General features: G+C 43.5%; 1 protein-coding gene across 4 annotated transcripts in view; it reads left to right on the forward strand.

Annotated features, from left to right (window-relative positions):
• E23 (Early gene at 23) overlaps positions 1–14,672 on the forward strand; it is a 219,741-nt gene extending 205,069 nt beyond the window's left edge. For all 4 annotated transcript variants that reach the window (XM_065454131.2, XM_065454146.2, XM_065454139.2 and 1 more), the window contains exons 14-15: positions 6,220–6,428; positions 10,791–14,672. In XM_065454131.2, coding sequence (XP_065310203.1) covers positions 6,220–6,428; positions 10,791–10,980 — 399 coding nt within the window. In that variant the 3' untranslated portion in view covers positions 10,981–14,672. The remainder of the gene's footprint in view (positions 1–6,219; positions 6,429–10,790) is intronic.
• The last annotated feature ends 1,511 nt before the right edge of the window (positions 14,673–16,183 follow it).

Raw genomic sequence — 16,183 nt, forward strand, 5'->3', positions numbered from 1 at the left:
CGGTTGGCAAGCGTTATGCCAGCTCCACCTAGGTATAGCTTTGGTGGCCCCAAAAGGGGCCTTTTAAAAAATGTGAGACGGTTGTCGCGGCAGCTTCTCAGCTTGAGAAATCCGGAAGAATCACTGAGGCAAGATTGCTACAATGCTCTCGCCACATACTTTTCACTGGCTTGCACGAGAAAATCCTATGTCCATCAGTCTTGCATGCTTTACGCGAAGCTTGCCGACATCCTTCTCCAAAGCAGGTGCTCCACGTAGTGCAGCGGAAGGTTCCTTACGAAAGTGAAGCACCGGAGGGACTGAATCATCTGCCCGCCGTCGAGTCAGCCTGCCCTACCGCATCATCGCTGCCGTCGTCACCCTCGCTATCTGATGCAAGCACGTTCATGATGATCACCTCATCAGTTAGAAGCGCTTAGTTTCCAAACATATAGCCACACGCTTTCTCTTCACCGGAAATGTCGTGCATTGCCGGTAGTCGGTGGGGGGACCAGCCATCTTTTGTTTCGGCGAAGAGTCAAACGAGGCGGAGAAACCACGTGGCCAGGAACGATTTCGATGCGACCAACAGAGATGAACGCGAGCAATTAAGCCACTTGCAGATCTGCATTGAATGAAGAGCCAGTGAGCAATCTGGAAGCAGCACAGTTGACGTGGTCCATTCCTGTTTCAGAAGGTGGCACGACGTAGAGCTATGGGTGCAGCCCATTCATGTTCGAAAGGGTAGAAGGGCAATGGGAGAGAGGTGCACGGAGAAGGCTGGAAAATGAGCATGCAGCAGCTGATGGGGCAGCGGCCATCATTCATCAGCTCGAATTTCTTCTTTTCTTTTCAAGAATTTCGCATTGCACTACTTTTTGGCCGGACTTCATCGTTATAACAGATAATGCGGCATCAGGGCATTGTAGTAAGCATGTTAATTTACCATGGAAAGCATATAAAAGGTGACAGTGCAGCAGCCTCCCATTGTTATAACCAATATATTGTTAAAACTGATATTGTTATGAGTTCGACTGTATACGTAGTTATTTAATAGAACCACCGCTAAAGGACGCAACAGCAAAAGAGACAAACGTGGTGCTATTCGCAAATCTGTTCAAACCGGGAAAAGCACACAATGTATGTGGCTACATGCATGTGTATTACAGGCAAAGGAGACAAGATATGACAAAGAAGTATTAAAAGCAAGGCAACATCAAACCCAAGCACACACAACAAAACGTGAAACGAGAACATATTCACTTACCTAATGACAGGTACCCTGAAGAGATGCCTATGTTTTCGTCACCCCAAATGGTCTTACCTGTTTTTAGCAATGAAGAAATTGTGCTGCGGCACTTTTTTTAAGGACTTAATGTTAACTCGGGGGAGGAAAAACCACTTTCCATCTCAGTAACCGACAATGTGGCATTGAAAACAACTGCATGATTGGAACAAGTTGTCCTCATTCATATAAATCATTAAATTTTTTGAACAATGGCAGCCTTTCATTTAGTCTTGCAGTTTTCAGCGGGCCAGAGCAAGCTTTAGCTCAGGCCAATCTGTCTGCCGTTCTGTAAATAAATGTACCTATATGTATCTCTCTTCATGTTAACTCATTCACATTATTAACATGATGGACACCGTTTTGAAGCTTTAGACAAAGGCAGTGTTTTGAGAGAGGCCAGATGTCTTTTCTCTTTCTTTAGCAATCCTTTTCTGTTACTCACACAGCCTTGGTGACACAAGATTTTCTAGGAACCCCTGTGACCATGTCACTGATTGTCTGCTTGGCTCGCCAGATTTAAGTCTCCTAAAGTACTGCATCTTAGAGTTGCTCAGCATGTCTGCCATTGTAGCAGAAATTTAATGGCTCATATGAACGAGGATGACGTGTTCCAAGCATGCAGTTGTTTTCGATACCACATTGAGTCATTTATTGAAAGGAAAAGTGATTTTACTTCATAAAGAACCTTCCAAAACAACAGTGAAACGTTACGCAATTTTGGTGCCAATCCATGTAATTTCGTCTGCAACATTGCATTCTTTTCTGAAGTCAGTCATGAAACATCACTCAGGTTGGGTAATACAGTAGAATCTTGTTAATATATTGAAAAAAAAAAGCAAGAAAAACCTAATATCCGTGAAAATTTTGAGCTGTAGTCACTAAAGCATGTTGCAGTTTTGCCCAAAGCAAACATTCCATTCCCTTAGGGCCGAGCACTTCCTCGTTTCAAAATTTCAACTGTGCTGCACCTCCAAACTTAGCAGATCATGTGACATTTAACTGTGCACATTGAAGCAGCCAGAGCTTTCTCTGCTCACCCCAACTGCATGCACATGGTCGCAAGCAACATATTTGGAACAAGTGCTTCCTCGTCTTAACATTTAAATTATGCTGTGCCTCCAAAACTTTGTCATCCAACTGTGCACATTGAAGCTACCAGCTTTCTATGTTCACCCCCACCTGCATGCATGTGGTCGCAAGCAATGTGTGCGCTTGGCTGCAAGTGCTCATTCATATCACCTCCACCGTTTACTGCACGAAAAGATGACTTGGCATATCGGCTTGCTGGTGGCCTCTCGCCTGTCAGCCTCGCAGTAACATGATCAAGCGCATGCTAGGGGATGTAGGCAAGCTTGCATCTCCTCTTCTAGCCTGGCAGTGCTGCACGTGGCATGGGTGTAATGGTGGCGAATGCAATTGTAGAGCAAGCAAAAAGATTCCTGCTACCTTAATGTGCACAGTTCTCTCGCGCACCTAATGTTGGCAGTCACCTAATGTCAAGTCTTGGAGATGCATTGAAGGGAGAAGCACAAATGATTCGCTCCCATTTGCCGATGCTCTTCATCATGCTAGCATCATGACAGTGAGTGTTTGTGGTCACTGAGTAGCATCTGTTCGTGTTCACTTGCTTGCGCGTGGCACCATGCTTGTTAATTTAATTAGTAAGTAAATCTCTACGGCAATTCATGCAACTGATAAAATGATAAACCTTACTTCGCGTAGCTGTCCAATACAGTAAAACCTTGTTAATTCGAACTTGGTTAATTCGAATTCCTGGATAATTCGAAGGTTTTCTGCATTCCCGTATTTTCTAATGTAAATTTGACCGGGTAATTCGAACTGGCGGTCTAGGCCAACCCAGTTGATTCGAAGATTCGGGGTGCTATGCGGCAATTCCCTATCCTCATTTCACGGCAAACCCGACGAGACGACGACCATTCGGAGCCGCGAGGCGACACCGCATAGCAATCGTGATTATTTATAGACGAAGCGCCCGACCCGTAGTACTGCTATCACAAAAATTATAAATGCCCCATGCACTGCCGAAATGCGCACCTGCAAAGAAGACGTGCTTCACTGCAACGCAGTGGGCATACCGGTTTTTGTCCTGTGCTCTCGTCCCCCACTCCGCACGCTCCTCGCAGTCGCAGTGTTCACAGCAACAGTGCGTGTTCCGTGCCACTGCCACTAGCTGCCGTTTACCCATCCTCTCTCTGTGCCTGCAGCGACATATGTGCGTGTAACGCCGGTCTGTGCCGTTTCTTTGGGTGTGGTGGTTAAGGGTGTTGCAGTTAGCGTGGTGTTCTTTTTTTTTTTTTTCTAAACTGTGCCAGTGAGCGAAGATGCCAAAGTATAAGACTTTAACGCTGAACAAGAAGTTCTGCTTGATCTAAGGAGCGGGTAAGAACACGTGTAAGACCGAGTTGGCTGAAAGGTATAGCGTGCCCCTCTTGACGTTGTACACAATATTGAAGAACAAGTTGAAGGTACTGGAGGCATACAGCAAGACATATTCTTCGAAGCGGTCACAAGTATGGGCTCCCACGTACCAAGATGTGGAATCAGCTTTACTTCGCTCGCTGCAGAAAGCAAACGCAGCCCACCTTCCCGTCAATGGAACGATACTGCGGGAAAAGGCCAACGACTTGGCTCTACAACTTGGGCACTAAGAGTTCAAGTGTAGCAATGGATGGTTCAGCCGTATTAAAGAGCGCAATAATTTGACCTTCGTAGCCGTCTGTGGCAAGAGCGGCAGCGCTTCCGAGAGCGTCATTGACGACTGGAAGGAACACACATTGGCTCCGTTGCTTAGTGAGTACAGTGCAGACGATGTGTACAGCCTTGACGAGGCAGCCCTTTTTTACAAGATGCTGCTCGCAAAAACCTTCGCAGTGAAGGACACCACGGTCAAGGGTCGAAAGCAGGGCAAGGAAAGAATTACCATTCTGTTCAGCGCGAACATGTGCGGTAAACACAAGCTGCTGCTACTCGTAGTTGGAAAGAGTGGGAAGCCTCACTGCTTTAAGAATGCACGGCTGCTGCCAAGGGATGAGCTTATCTACCGGCACAACAAGAAAGCCTGGGTCACAGGTGCAATATTTGAAGATTACGTTCGGCAGCTTGACCGCAAGTTCGCGGTCACAGGCAGGAATGTACTTTTTGTTGTTGATAATTGCCCGGCACTTGGTGACATCCCATACCTGAAAGCTATCAGGATGGTGCGTATTTCTTCCTCCGAACACCATGTCGACCTCGCAGCCAATGGACCAAGGCATCATTCACCACACGAGAAAGATTTACTGCCACCACCTGTTCAAGCGCATGCTCCTTTGCTACGACAATGGCAAGGAGTACTCCATCGACCTCCTCGGGGCCGTATGTCTTATTGTGTATGCATGGAAGCAAGTGGAACCCACTTTGATCATGCGGTGTTCTGAACACGCTGGCTTCTCAAAGGAAAGCAATGTCGGTGCTGGTGCTGACTATTCATGTGCACTCGATGAAGAAGGAGCTGAGTAATGCGACCGCAGCAATGCACTCTGCACAGAAGATAGTGAACCCGGTGCAGTCGGCTTCGCCGAGTATCTGGAGCTTGAAAGTGATCAACTAACGTGCTACTCAGACTTGGAGAGTGAAGCTACCGCTGATGTGACCATGTGCGACGACAGCGACGACGACGCTAACGAACCCTCCCAAGCACCCCCTCTCGGGAGAGTTATCGGATCGCTGAACGTTATCCGCAGTTTTGTTGAGTGCCACAGTGGAAATTCTCAAATGCTGGAAGTAGTTGGCCAACTAGAAAACATGACTGTTGGAGCCTTGAATTACAGGACGCGGCAAACCAGCATCTCTGATTACCTTAAATAATCCAAAGATCGCCGAATAAAGTTAGCGCATTCGTGCAGCGCAATTTTCTTGCCTGGGTTGCATTTTTTTTGTGTTTGGTTGATTCAAAAACCCACTTAATTGGAAGATTTTTTTGAGTCCCAATGACTTCAAATTAACGAGGTTTCACCGTACTTTGCTATCGTTATAGATACTTCGTCTTTCAGGTGAACTGTGGCTATTTCAGTAATTAATTTTTGTTAGTTTGCAACAACTGCTTCTTTCATTGTGGCACAGAGAAGGAAGGGGAAAGGGCTATACTGTAGTTTCCTACACTCTGTAAATGATGCCAGGCAAGGAGGGTTTTGAAGTGTGGACAGAAAGTGGACAGGACCAGTGCCCAGTTCAGCAACAACAGCTGTGTTTTGATGTAGAGGCTGTTCTTAAGAACCACAAGCTTAGCTATCATTAGGGTGTTAGCAAAGAAGCACATTTACTGATTGAAACTTACTGTGTCAAGAAAAGAGGGACTGATTATGTACAAGTAGCATGTTGATATAGCTACTTGAATGAAAAATATTTTCTGGTTTGCTGTCACATAGTGCAGCACACATTCTCACTTTGTCTGCCTGCTCGTGCACACTCAATTGTTCATCTGATATATTTCTGTGGCACAGTGTTCAATAAATTTAGCATAGTTTTAACTCATCCAGAGAATGATTTTTTGTGAAGTCTTTTGTGCATTGAATTCTTTTAGCGGAGATATGCAAGCTAGTTCACCGAGACATACAGCTCTTCGAGTCTTTCATCATCTCAGGGGAGTGCCAGCTGACACAACAGGCAGGGAGTTATGTGGCACAAACTATGTCGAGCTGAGTGGAATAGCCTAGCCGATGATGCTCACACAAGAGGATGCCATGCACTCACACACTTACCTTCAGTAACTTCGCGGAGGCGCTCCATGATATTGCACTGACCGTCGGGCAGGTCAACACTCCCTTGAGAGCAATATAAACAAAGCTGTACAATTTAGTTGTTACCCTCCGAGTTCATATACGTTGCATGTGACTTCATTTCATTTTGTCTGGGGCTGTACAACTGAGTTGTTCCTCCTGTGCTGTGTGCAGAGTGTTGGGCTCTTCATCGGTGCCACCTGCACCGACCTCCAAGTGTCCGTGACAGTGTCGGCACTGTACTCGCTGTCCACAATGCTCTTTGGAGGATACTACGCATCTTCCCTGCCGCACTGGTTACGGTGGCTGCAGTACTTTTCCATGGTGCACTACGCCTTCCAGAACATGCACATAGTTGAGTTCAGCAGTGGGCCGGAGGTCAGGTGAGTCACTGTCTAGAAGCTTGGTGTTGTTTGTTTGTAGTGCTTATTGTTCATCGTTGTGTCATTGCTTGTTGTTGGTGTCAACGTAAATTAGGTAATGAAATAGTTTTTTTTTTTATCGAAATGCTGCCGCATGTGATGCAAGTATGGCTTTACAGCTTATTTGCTAGTTGAGCAGTGATAAAGTAACTACAATTCAGTAGCAGTAAATCAAGCTGTAGAAATAATCAGAGGCAACCAACTAGTCTTTTCACAAGTTAATTAAGCATTCTCTGCTTTGACACTGTGGTGAGGTTACAGTATTAGAGGGCAGCTTTCTCAATAATTAGCAATGCCACATTCTTTCGAGAGGCAAGGTATAATGGCACCAAAAACTATTTTGCAGTACATTACCGCCAAGCGTTGACTGTTTTATGATGTTTACGAGTATGGCATTAACTGGTAAAGGATGTGTGGTTGAAGTAGTAACTTAGCACGATAAAAACCAGAGACAAGAAAGGCGGACAAAGACAAGCACTACACTCAACTGATTAATACAAGGATAGAAGCGTATATATACATCCTCTTGTCATGCATACGCGTGTCAAGCAAAAGCCCCGCCTGCTCTCACAGCAAATTCGAGAGCACAGCTTCGAAAGCTTGTTGGCCGCAACGCTTTTTGCAATGCAACACCTCTTCTAGGCTTGCACTTAACGCTTTTTTTATCAAGAAGAATAGAGATAGGTGTATATGTGAGCCTTCTATCTCATTACTTGATGGCAAATTTGACTTCTTAAGCAAGCCCCTTTGATGTGCATGTGTCTGTTCTTTTTGCTTGACGTGCGCATGCATGACAAGAGGATAATAAATATGTATGCTTCTATCCTTCCATTAAACAGTTGTGAGTGTAGCACTTGTCTTTGTCCACCTTTCTTGTCTCTGTGGTTTTTATTTTGATAAGTTAATGCTTCAATTATGGAAAACCAACTAGCCCAACAATCAACTCTTCTGTAAGGATGTGTGGCTTTCTTGAATTTTTTTTTTAATATGCAGCCCCTCCACTTTGTTTACTGTATGCTCAATTTCAAAAGGACCAAATCTTTTTTGTATGTGTTTGCAGACCACGGAAGCGCTCGCATTAGAGCTTTTTCTCTGATACAAAATGTGAAACTAGCTGTTTGTGACATTGCTTTTGAATGTTTGCATGCTAGGCGCTGGTAGATAGTAATGAAGGACATCATCCATGATTTAATTGTTAGTTGGCCAAAACAGCCCTGTCTTCCATATACATTTGTCTTCCAAAAGATGTTCCACATTCACTGCCATGGCCACGAGCATTGCTGCCTAACACTCCTATGCCTAATTTTGTGCCCATACACAACTGCCCAAAAACGTGCACAAGGAGGCTGCCGCAGTAGCTTAATTGGCAAAGCACATCATGCATGAGGCGGAAGATGCGGGTTTGGCTCTTGCCTACGTCATGTTATATTTTCATCCACTTTCATTTCTTTTCCTTATTATTGTTACATTTCAATTAAACATAATTAATTTTTCCTATTCTTTCTCTGGCTTCATTGTACGTTTCCTTCATGTGGCTGTAACTAACGAAAAAAAGCTCAGATCTGTCATCCTTCATATCCTTTTATTTTTCTAGTTTATACATGCATTATGTAAGAGAGAGTTCCTTAATTCAATGTTTTTAGAACAGCTGCATGGTCATTAATTCAAGCAACATTCAGTAGTAGGTTGTTCATTTCACATGCATCAGCAATTAGCTTTTCTTGATGCTGTAGATGACTTTTTCTTTGGCCAGTTTGATTTGCTCTTAGTTCCTGTTGCAATTTTTAATACAGTTCGTGGACACCAAATTTTTTATGTTACCACACTGCTAAAGGGCTGCCCTAATGGATGTTTGGTCCCGTGGACTGTTTTCAACATGAAATTTTTGTGAATAGTTGGTTATTAGCAAAAACTCGGTGGTGCTTGGCAAAATTAAGTTGTCCGTGCTTTCTACAAAGTGTTGGTCCAGTAGCAATATGCAGCACACTGGCCGTATTTTAGTGAGATCTTTTCGGCATGCTTAATGCCACAGCAATGGACAAATGACAGTGCTGTTTCATTTCTCTTGTCAGTGCCTTAAAGATTTTCCAGTAGTGTTGTTTAGGTTCTCGCCTCTGTTTGCAATCATAGCTTTCGTTACTGCTGTTGAAAGGATTTGAATGCTATGAATGCGCAAGAAAGCGGAGTGAGAGCAAAGCGCCCATTATAAGGGCCACCCATTATGGAGAGTTCTTTGGAATGAATGCAGCTTAATACTGTTGAGGCACTCTTCATTTGAACCTAGGACAATTTGAATCGATTCCACGTTTCCTGTGTAGATCATTATAAATTGAAATCAACTGGCAGTACCTAGTTCTAGGAAACCTCACAATTGAAAAGGACTTCTTGCTTGGCCACTTAGTGCATTCACTTTTGGGAACAGACCAAAGCCATGCAAAAACGATGCCACATGTGGATAGAGTGAGACTGATATCACATTTTGGACTGATTTCTTTCGGGAAAGTCAATTTCAGCTTGCACTGATAGGCTGAACCATTTAGTGCAGACATGGAGGAAGAAATCACTGTGAAGGCACATTTTTTTTTTTTTCAGCATTAGTGTCACGTCCTGATGTTGAGCCCACTTGCAGGATTAAAACCAATGGTGTCGTGAGCCTTGCCAACACACTTATATTATATATTGGGACTTATAGTGAGGCTGTGTGCTACGTGGTACGTCAGAGAACAATGAAACTTTTGCTGCAAATGGCTTAGAGGATAAAGAAACAGAAAGGTTCCCTCAAAATAACAGTTGCACTATATCACTGTGTGGATGAATGATGAACAAACAAATTGACATTTTATTCACTATGAACATGCATACAACCTTTATGACCACTCTTTCAAGATCTTGGCTGTTATGTTAGTTTTGGGCTCAAGCCACTAACAGACATGTAACTCTATGTAACATCTACTTGTAATACAGACACAGTACTATAGTTTAAAAGACATGCACAAGTAAGCAAACTATCATAAGACGAAGCCTATTCAAATACATGTAAAGTGTAGAAATGCTTTTCTGAGATAACCACTGGGCTGATTTTAATGAAACTTAGTACATTTGAGAGAGAAAGGTAAATTCTAGTGACTGTTGGAAGTGGAATTTTGATTTATAGCTTGAATCCTTTTACAAGTATTTTTATATAATTGTGTGTTTAAAAAAAATATGGCATAGTTTACAAATTTGTGCCTCTTCAATCAAAACAGACATTGCCCTTCTGTAGATTGCATCCAAAGTGGACCAATTTGATACATGAATTTATCTTGCATGGATTTGTTACAATGTTTACAAAGGTTTTGCAAAAGTGCTACTGTTAGTAATGTATTTGATGACGATGCCCATTACAGCAAATTTGTCCACTTTAGATGCGCTATTAGATTCAATTTAGAGAATTGTGATATCATTTTTCATTGCCGAGTTAGAGAACTGTAAACTTGATATTTTCGTTTTCTTAAAACTTATGATTTTTGAAAATATTTGTAGAAACTTCACTTCCAACAGTCACTAGATTTAAAATTTTTCTGTTAGAGGCAATAAACCTCATCAAATTCAGTGCAGTATTTGCCAAGAAAAAATAATTATTCTTTTCCATGTATTTAGATAGGAGCCCCCGACTTAAAGCTTCCACCTAAAACCAAAAAATTCAGCTATACATATCGTTTTGTAGCTTAGTGAACTGAACTAGAAATGTAAATTCCTTATCAGGAAGAAATATATCTGCCTTTTTCATTTATGCTGTACCTGCTAATTAAGTACATACATTTTAATATATCTGGCGGGAAAAGAAATATTGAATAAAGTTGTCCTATGAAGTGCGCATGATTAGCAAATGTTCCTCTGCATGTAAGCCATCTGTGTTATCACATACAAGGTTCTTGAATGACTATAGATTTCTGTTATGCAACATGGCATGTGCTATTGCTTTCACAGCTGTAGCTGTTAAGGCACTTTATAGCAGAATCTTTACAGCTGCTGTAGTTGTAATGCCTTGATAACGATCAAAATCGTGTAAATCTCAATGATAGCTTATAAATGAACAAATAAAGAAGGCATCTGACTACGTCCAACCTTGATATAATGGATAAAACAGATGATAGGATATAATAAACATACTTTTGTGTTGAACGTGACTTCACCGTAACGAGGTTGGACTGTGTTGTAAATCTGTGGCGTGCTGCTGCGGCAACTAAGTAGCACGTGATATTTTTTTAGGTGCAGTTACGGTAGATCGGACATGGGATTAGTTTGTACAGAGCCTCCATGTGAATGTTTTTTACTCGGCAGGTGCCTGTCGCGAAACTCCCACTTCACAGCCTGCAACACCGGGGGCAGTGTCATTCCTGTCGAGGACATCATAGGTGACCATGGCATGCCGCTGCCCATCTGGGCCAACACTTTGGTACTCATCAGCTTCCTCGTCTTCTTCCGTGCACTAGGATACCTTGTGCTGCGATACGTACATAAGCCCAAATAGGACAATCTTGGCTTAGTAACCCAAGGACAAGCTTTATGCCGCCGTCTTGATGGCAGTGCGGTGCCGTCTTTTTGCACACAAGGACCACAAGCCAACAAACTTTCTATTCATTACAAAGCACAGAGAACTGCGAGAGATCGCAGGACAAAAAAAAAAAAAAAAATCTGCAGATCGCCTCGCCTCTTCGCTTTTCATCGAGCATCGGCAAGTTGCACCGACTCTTCAGGAAGCTTCAACACACTTTCCTAATGACCAACAATGCAGCTATTGCGAAGTCTTACTGGGAGCGTAGCTGCTATGCTGCCATCTTCTTACCTACAAAAGCCTTCAAGCCACGATGCCTGTGAGCCTCTTCTACATGGTCTCAAGCCAGCCTGTAACTGATATTGATCCAAGTGTGTTCTTCAAGGACTGCTTGAGGCGAGAGACTGCAAAGAAGGTGATGGTGCACAACATCCAACGTGCCAAAAAAAAAATGAAGAGGACATTTCCAGGAGGAGCTTTAGCCCCTGCACAGGCAAACCCTTATGCCCGCACGTGAAGATGCCTGCACACGTAGTGCACGGAGGAACACTACGATACAATGGATGCTTCTGTGGACACTTGAAATGTTGTGCCGGTCTGGTGGTGTGGATGCTAAGACTACAGCTGCGAGTGATTGGTGTGACTGTTTGATGAGTGTGAAAGAAAATGCGCGTGCGTTGTGCCGTTCTTCGTGGCGCCGTTGCCAGCGAGCAGTGGAGCATCCTCCGAGGTGCAGTGGAAACCACTTTCATCACACACATACACACGCAGCCACCTACACGCAAATGGGTGAATGAGATGCCCCGGTGATAGTATTTCCCGGGGACAAGAGTCTCTCACTCGTTTGTCCCGAAGCCCTTCTCTCCTCCTTGCGCTTCTACAATTTGCCTGCCGAAAAGAGGGAGAGATGGAAAAAAGCATTCGCCTCCTCAGCTTGTCTCCACCCTCCTAAGGCCAAGAAAGGGATTACAGCTTTGTTCTTGCCTCCCTGCTGATCCCCGTTTTCTCCCTTTGTTTACTCCCTTCCCCTTGGCTGAAATGAAACTGCTTGTGTTTTGTTTTTGCACGCTGTGGTATGGATCTCACGACGGCAAACGCCATGGCGCTAGCAGTGACATACCAAAGAAAATGTGTAGCAGATGCGCAAGTTAACACCTCGCCCTCATCCCCCCCCCCCCTGCGACAAACGGTGAGAATGTAGAGAGAGAGAGAGAAAGCGAGTAAGTACTGCCAAAACCTGCTGTTTGCTGTTTTGGAAAAACTTAAACACAGAAAGCTAGCAAAAAGAAAGCACATTGTACTATAGTAATATCGCCTCGCACTTCATGGGACTACTACTGTGAGTGAGGCACCAAGTGAGAAGAATGGAAATCTGTCCATTTTTTCTCTTTGTGTATGCCCCACTGCCCCAGACAACACACAAATACTCTTGTTATTTTTATAAGGCTGCTTTTTCCCGGCACTGCTGGGAGGACAGATGTGCTAATTTAAATGCTGCATCTGTCAGCCTCTTTGTGGACTTCGGGGGCACACAAATGTGTTTTTCTCTTCTTCTTTACAGCCTGGAGAATGCCAGCATTCTTAGTCTGGTATCTTTCCTTTCACCAATTCACGTTGGGATGTGTGCGTTTCTGTGAGACCTCCTTGCTTGTCTAGCTGTCATTTTCCCAACTTCTTTCTGCTGTTTACCGAGAATCGCCTTTACAACTCGGCTGAATATTCGCCAGGTGCAGGTCACTTGGAATGCTTCTAAAACAGTGACACTTGGTTGTGTCTAAGCTGTTAGCTGCAAGCCTAGGATAATCCCAAGCAATGTGGTCATTTTGTCGTTTGCATGTGATTGCAGAAGTTGTGAAGTGTGTTAATCTTGCACCTATCTATACAAGGTGTACTTACTGCCAGTTAGTGAGACAAGGGACGTGTTTCATGCGACACTTTTCAGACTCTCGCAGATTTCACAAAGTAACTTGTGTCACTTTCTTACATTGTGGTCACTGTCTAGCATTGCTGTTGCGCGAGTGTCATTTTTTTCAACTTCTGCCTTCACAGCAAATGAATGTGTAGAAGTTGCTTTCATCAATTGTTAACATTGTTGCAGCAATGATTAACCCTTTAAGAACACGTTTTAGTGTTCCATAAAATTGTGCGTAATATTTACAGTTCCAGAATCCATGTAGTGGAAGTTATGCCAATCAGAATTAACTTTCCCATACATGGAACTTGGGAACCATTTTTATTGCACTTTCGCTCAGTATTCCAAAGGACCTGCACTCTGTGAGCAGCCGTGAAAATGTTCAATTCATATTTCTGCCATGGTCTGATTTGTACGAAGCACATAGCAGACTTCAAAGACATAAAATTGTCAAATTGGCACTTGTTAAACCTTAAGTGTACCAGGTGTATTGAGCAAACTGACATGCAGTTGCTGCAACACTTCATTCCACAGTGCATGCACGTTTGTACGAGACTTGGCTGTAGACTGTTTTTCTTAGCCTTTTTTTTTTCTTTCCTTGCTGTCCAGAGTCTCACTTTGCAGATACGTGCAATTGGCCATTGTTGTGCATGGTTGTTATCGTAGAGAGGTTGCACTGACTGCCAGTGCTCAAGCGCTTGCAAGCAGCTGAGAGAAGGAGACAGGAAGCGTATAGAACTAGTTTTTTCTTTTCCTCTCCTTTACTTATGAGTATATAAAAAAAATGTTATTGTAAGAGCTAGTTAATATATTCATATGAACAAACTCGTTCGTCGATTCCAGTCCTCAGACAAAACTCTCAAGCAACTTGCGTTTTTGACTCTGGCAGCCAGTGAAAGCAAAAACTGTGCTCTCAGCTCCTCTCGTATTTGTTGTTGTTTTGACCGTGGGAACTTTCTCTGCACGCCACTTGTTGCGCCCAGAGGGCTGCATCTTTCCACGCTGCTAAAATTGTTTTCTTCGAACTGTGATCCTCTTGTGTTTGACTCTTCTTGCAAAGTGAAAAAATTTTTCCCCCACTTGTCCCCTCCTCATTCTAAATCTGTAATTGACCATTCGCTTTGCTTCTGATAGTTCCAATGCAGGCATGTACCCTGTACCACAAGAAAAAAAAAAAAAAAACATCCGCCTTCTCACTCCCACTTTTTTGTTGTTGTTGGTCTGTCCCGGGCATTATATCGAATGAACTAAAGACTTAAACAAAAAGCTTCTGGCACCGGCAGTGTACGGTGCACAGACGCTTGTATCAATGTTGCCTGCCACTTTCTGCGACTCTGCCCTTCCTGGACCGCACAACCTAATCTGAACTTGTTTTCGGACTCCTGCTTCAGGAAATTGTTTCTACCGATTCCCTCCTCCTTGTCGCATCCCACCTGCCCCCTCCCCCACCCCTCTTTGTACAGGAGTCCAACTTGGTGGCCTTCGAGTCGTGAAGTGCATAACCACAATTTAATAAATTATTTTGGAGTTTACTCCCTCTCCTTATAAGTTTGTATTTAGGTTCTCTTCAAAGTGATTCTTCCTCAACCCCTTTGCCCATGCCATGTATCCCTGCCCCACCCACCACCCACGCCTTCTCATCTGTTTTTTAACCCTTCATAAGTCAGTATTTCCTCTCTTGACCAAGTGTTTGTAAATATTTTCACCGATTATTAATGTCCTTACGAATTAAATGTTTCATCTATTTTATTATGCACAGGTGGTTTTCAGAGTCAATTGATCTGTTGTTGATTTCCCAAGTTGAAGAGAACAGCGCCTTCTTACCTGCAATTTTGGAAATAAGTCATTTCCCAATGTGTTGGTTGTCGCAGTCTGCTGCTGAGCATGAGGTCACAGGTTCGATTCCCGATTGCAGTGGCTGCATTACAATAGCGGAGAAATGCAAAAATGCTCATGGTGCTTAAAGGGACACTAAAGTGAAAAATGATTTCTTCTGCATCAGTAAATTACTGTTCTACAACACCAAAAACACCACTCTTACAACGACAAGACGTTTGGTAAGCCAGAAAAAACGCAAGAACAAAATACGGGTGACGACGCCTACTTAAGTTCCCACACCTGGGGGCTGCGACGTCTTGGATTTTGATGGCATCTTCTAGGGCCTTCTAACTGTATATAGCGGTACAGATTGACTACATTGTGTGCTAAAGGAACCAAATATTAAACATGGCAAGTTTCAGGAACCTTTATTCAGCCAACGCGGTCCAAATGCGAAAACATACTTTGGAATCCCTGACGTCACGCTGACGTACCGGCGCTGGGGTTTCGGCGCAAAATTCAAAATCTGATGCTTGGACCTTCATTTTCTCATCTAATAATCAAACTATTTCTTTGAAATGACTGCCTGCAGAGTTCTCAAACAATGCTTCATTAGTCTAAACTGATTTATTGTTTCGCTTTAGTGTCCCTTTAAGATGCACTTTAACTCCAGGTGGTCAAAATTAATCTGAAGTACAACTGTGTCATCACTGTATTTATAGTGCTGCTTTAGCATGGCAAGCCCCATAACTCAGTCAAACAATCAGTTGATCATGTGCTGCATGTGGATTTTGCGTGTGCCACCAATTGGCGTTTTTTATTTACTGGCCAAAATGGTTAGGCGCTCGGTATCCGAGTATCCCTGTAACATTATGGTTCCTTGGAAAATTGCATTTCCTGGCAACATCATGGCTGCTCATTACACCGTCCTGAAAGCCTCGGAAATGAAGATTAAGAGACCGAATTCATGTAGGTGTTAACCAAAAACTGCATGGCTTTGAAGCGGGTGCTCTACCGCTTCTCCACATCCGCATTTCATTTATGGTGAAGAGAAGTTTCATTATGGGCCTGCTCTCACAAGTTCACAAAATCGCTTTACAGGTCTCATTAACAATACCATCTGAAGACATAAAATTGTACCTTCCTTTTGCGGTTGACATGAAAGGCCAACCAAGCAAGCTTCTTATCTTCACATCTCCTCCCAGCTTGCAAAAAAAAAAAAATGCCATACAGTCCGCAGAGGTGCTTGCACATGAGAGGGTGCTTTCGGCAGCGCGCCGTGCATTCCTTGAGCATATGCTTCAACGAAAGCGAACAAATACGAAACCATTACCGCTTCTGCCCTACTGGAAATGCAACTGGGTGTTCACTAACGCACAGTGCTCCATTCATGCTGCAAAATGTGGAACGGTAGGGTAAAGCCGTTTGCAGTATAGTCGCCTGCAAAAA

This window comes from Dermacentor albipictus, chromosome 2 (assembly GCF_038994185.2).
Source record: "Dermacentor albipictus isolate Rhodes 1998 colony chromosome 2, USDA_Dalb.pri_finalv2, whole genome shotgun sequence".
In the NCBI taxonomy this organism is placed as follows: Eukaryota; Metazoa; Arthropoda; class Arachnida; order Ixodida; family Ixodidae; genus Dermacentor; species Dermacentor albipictus.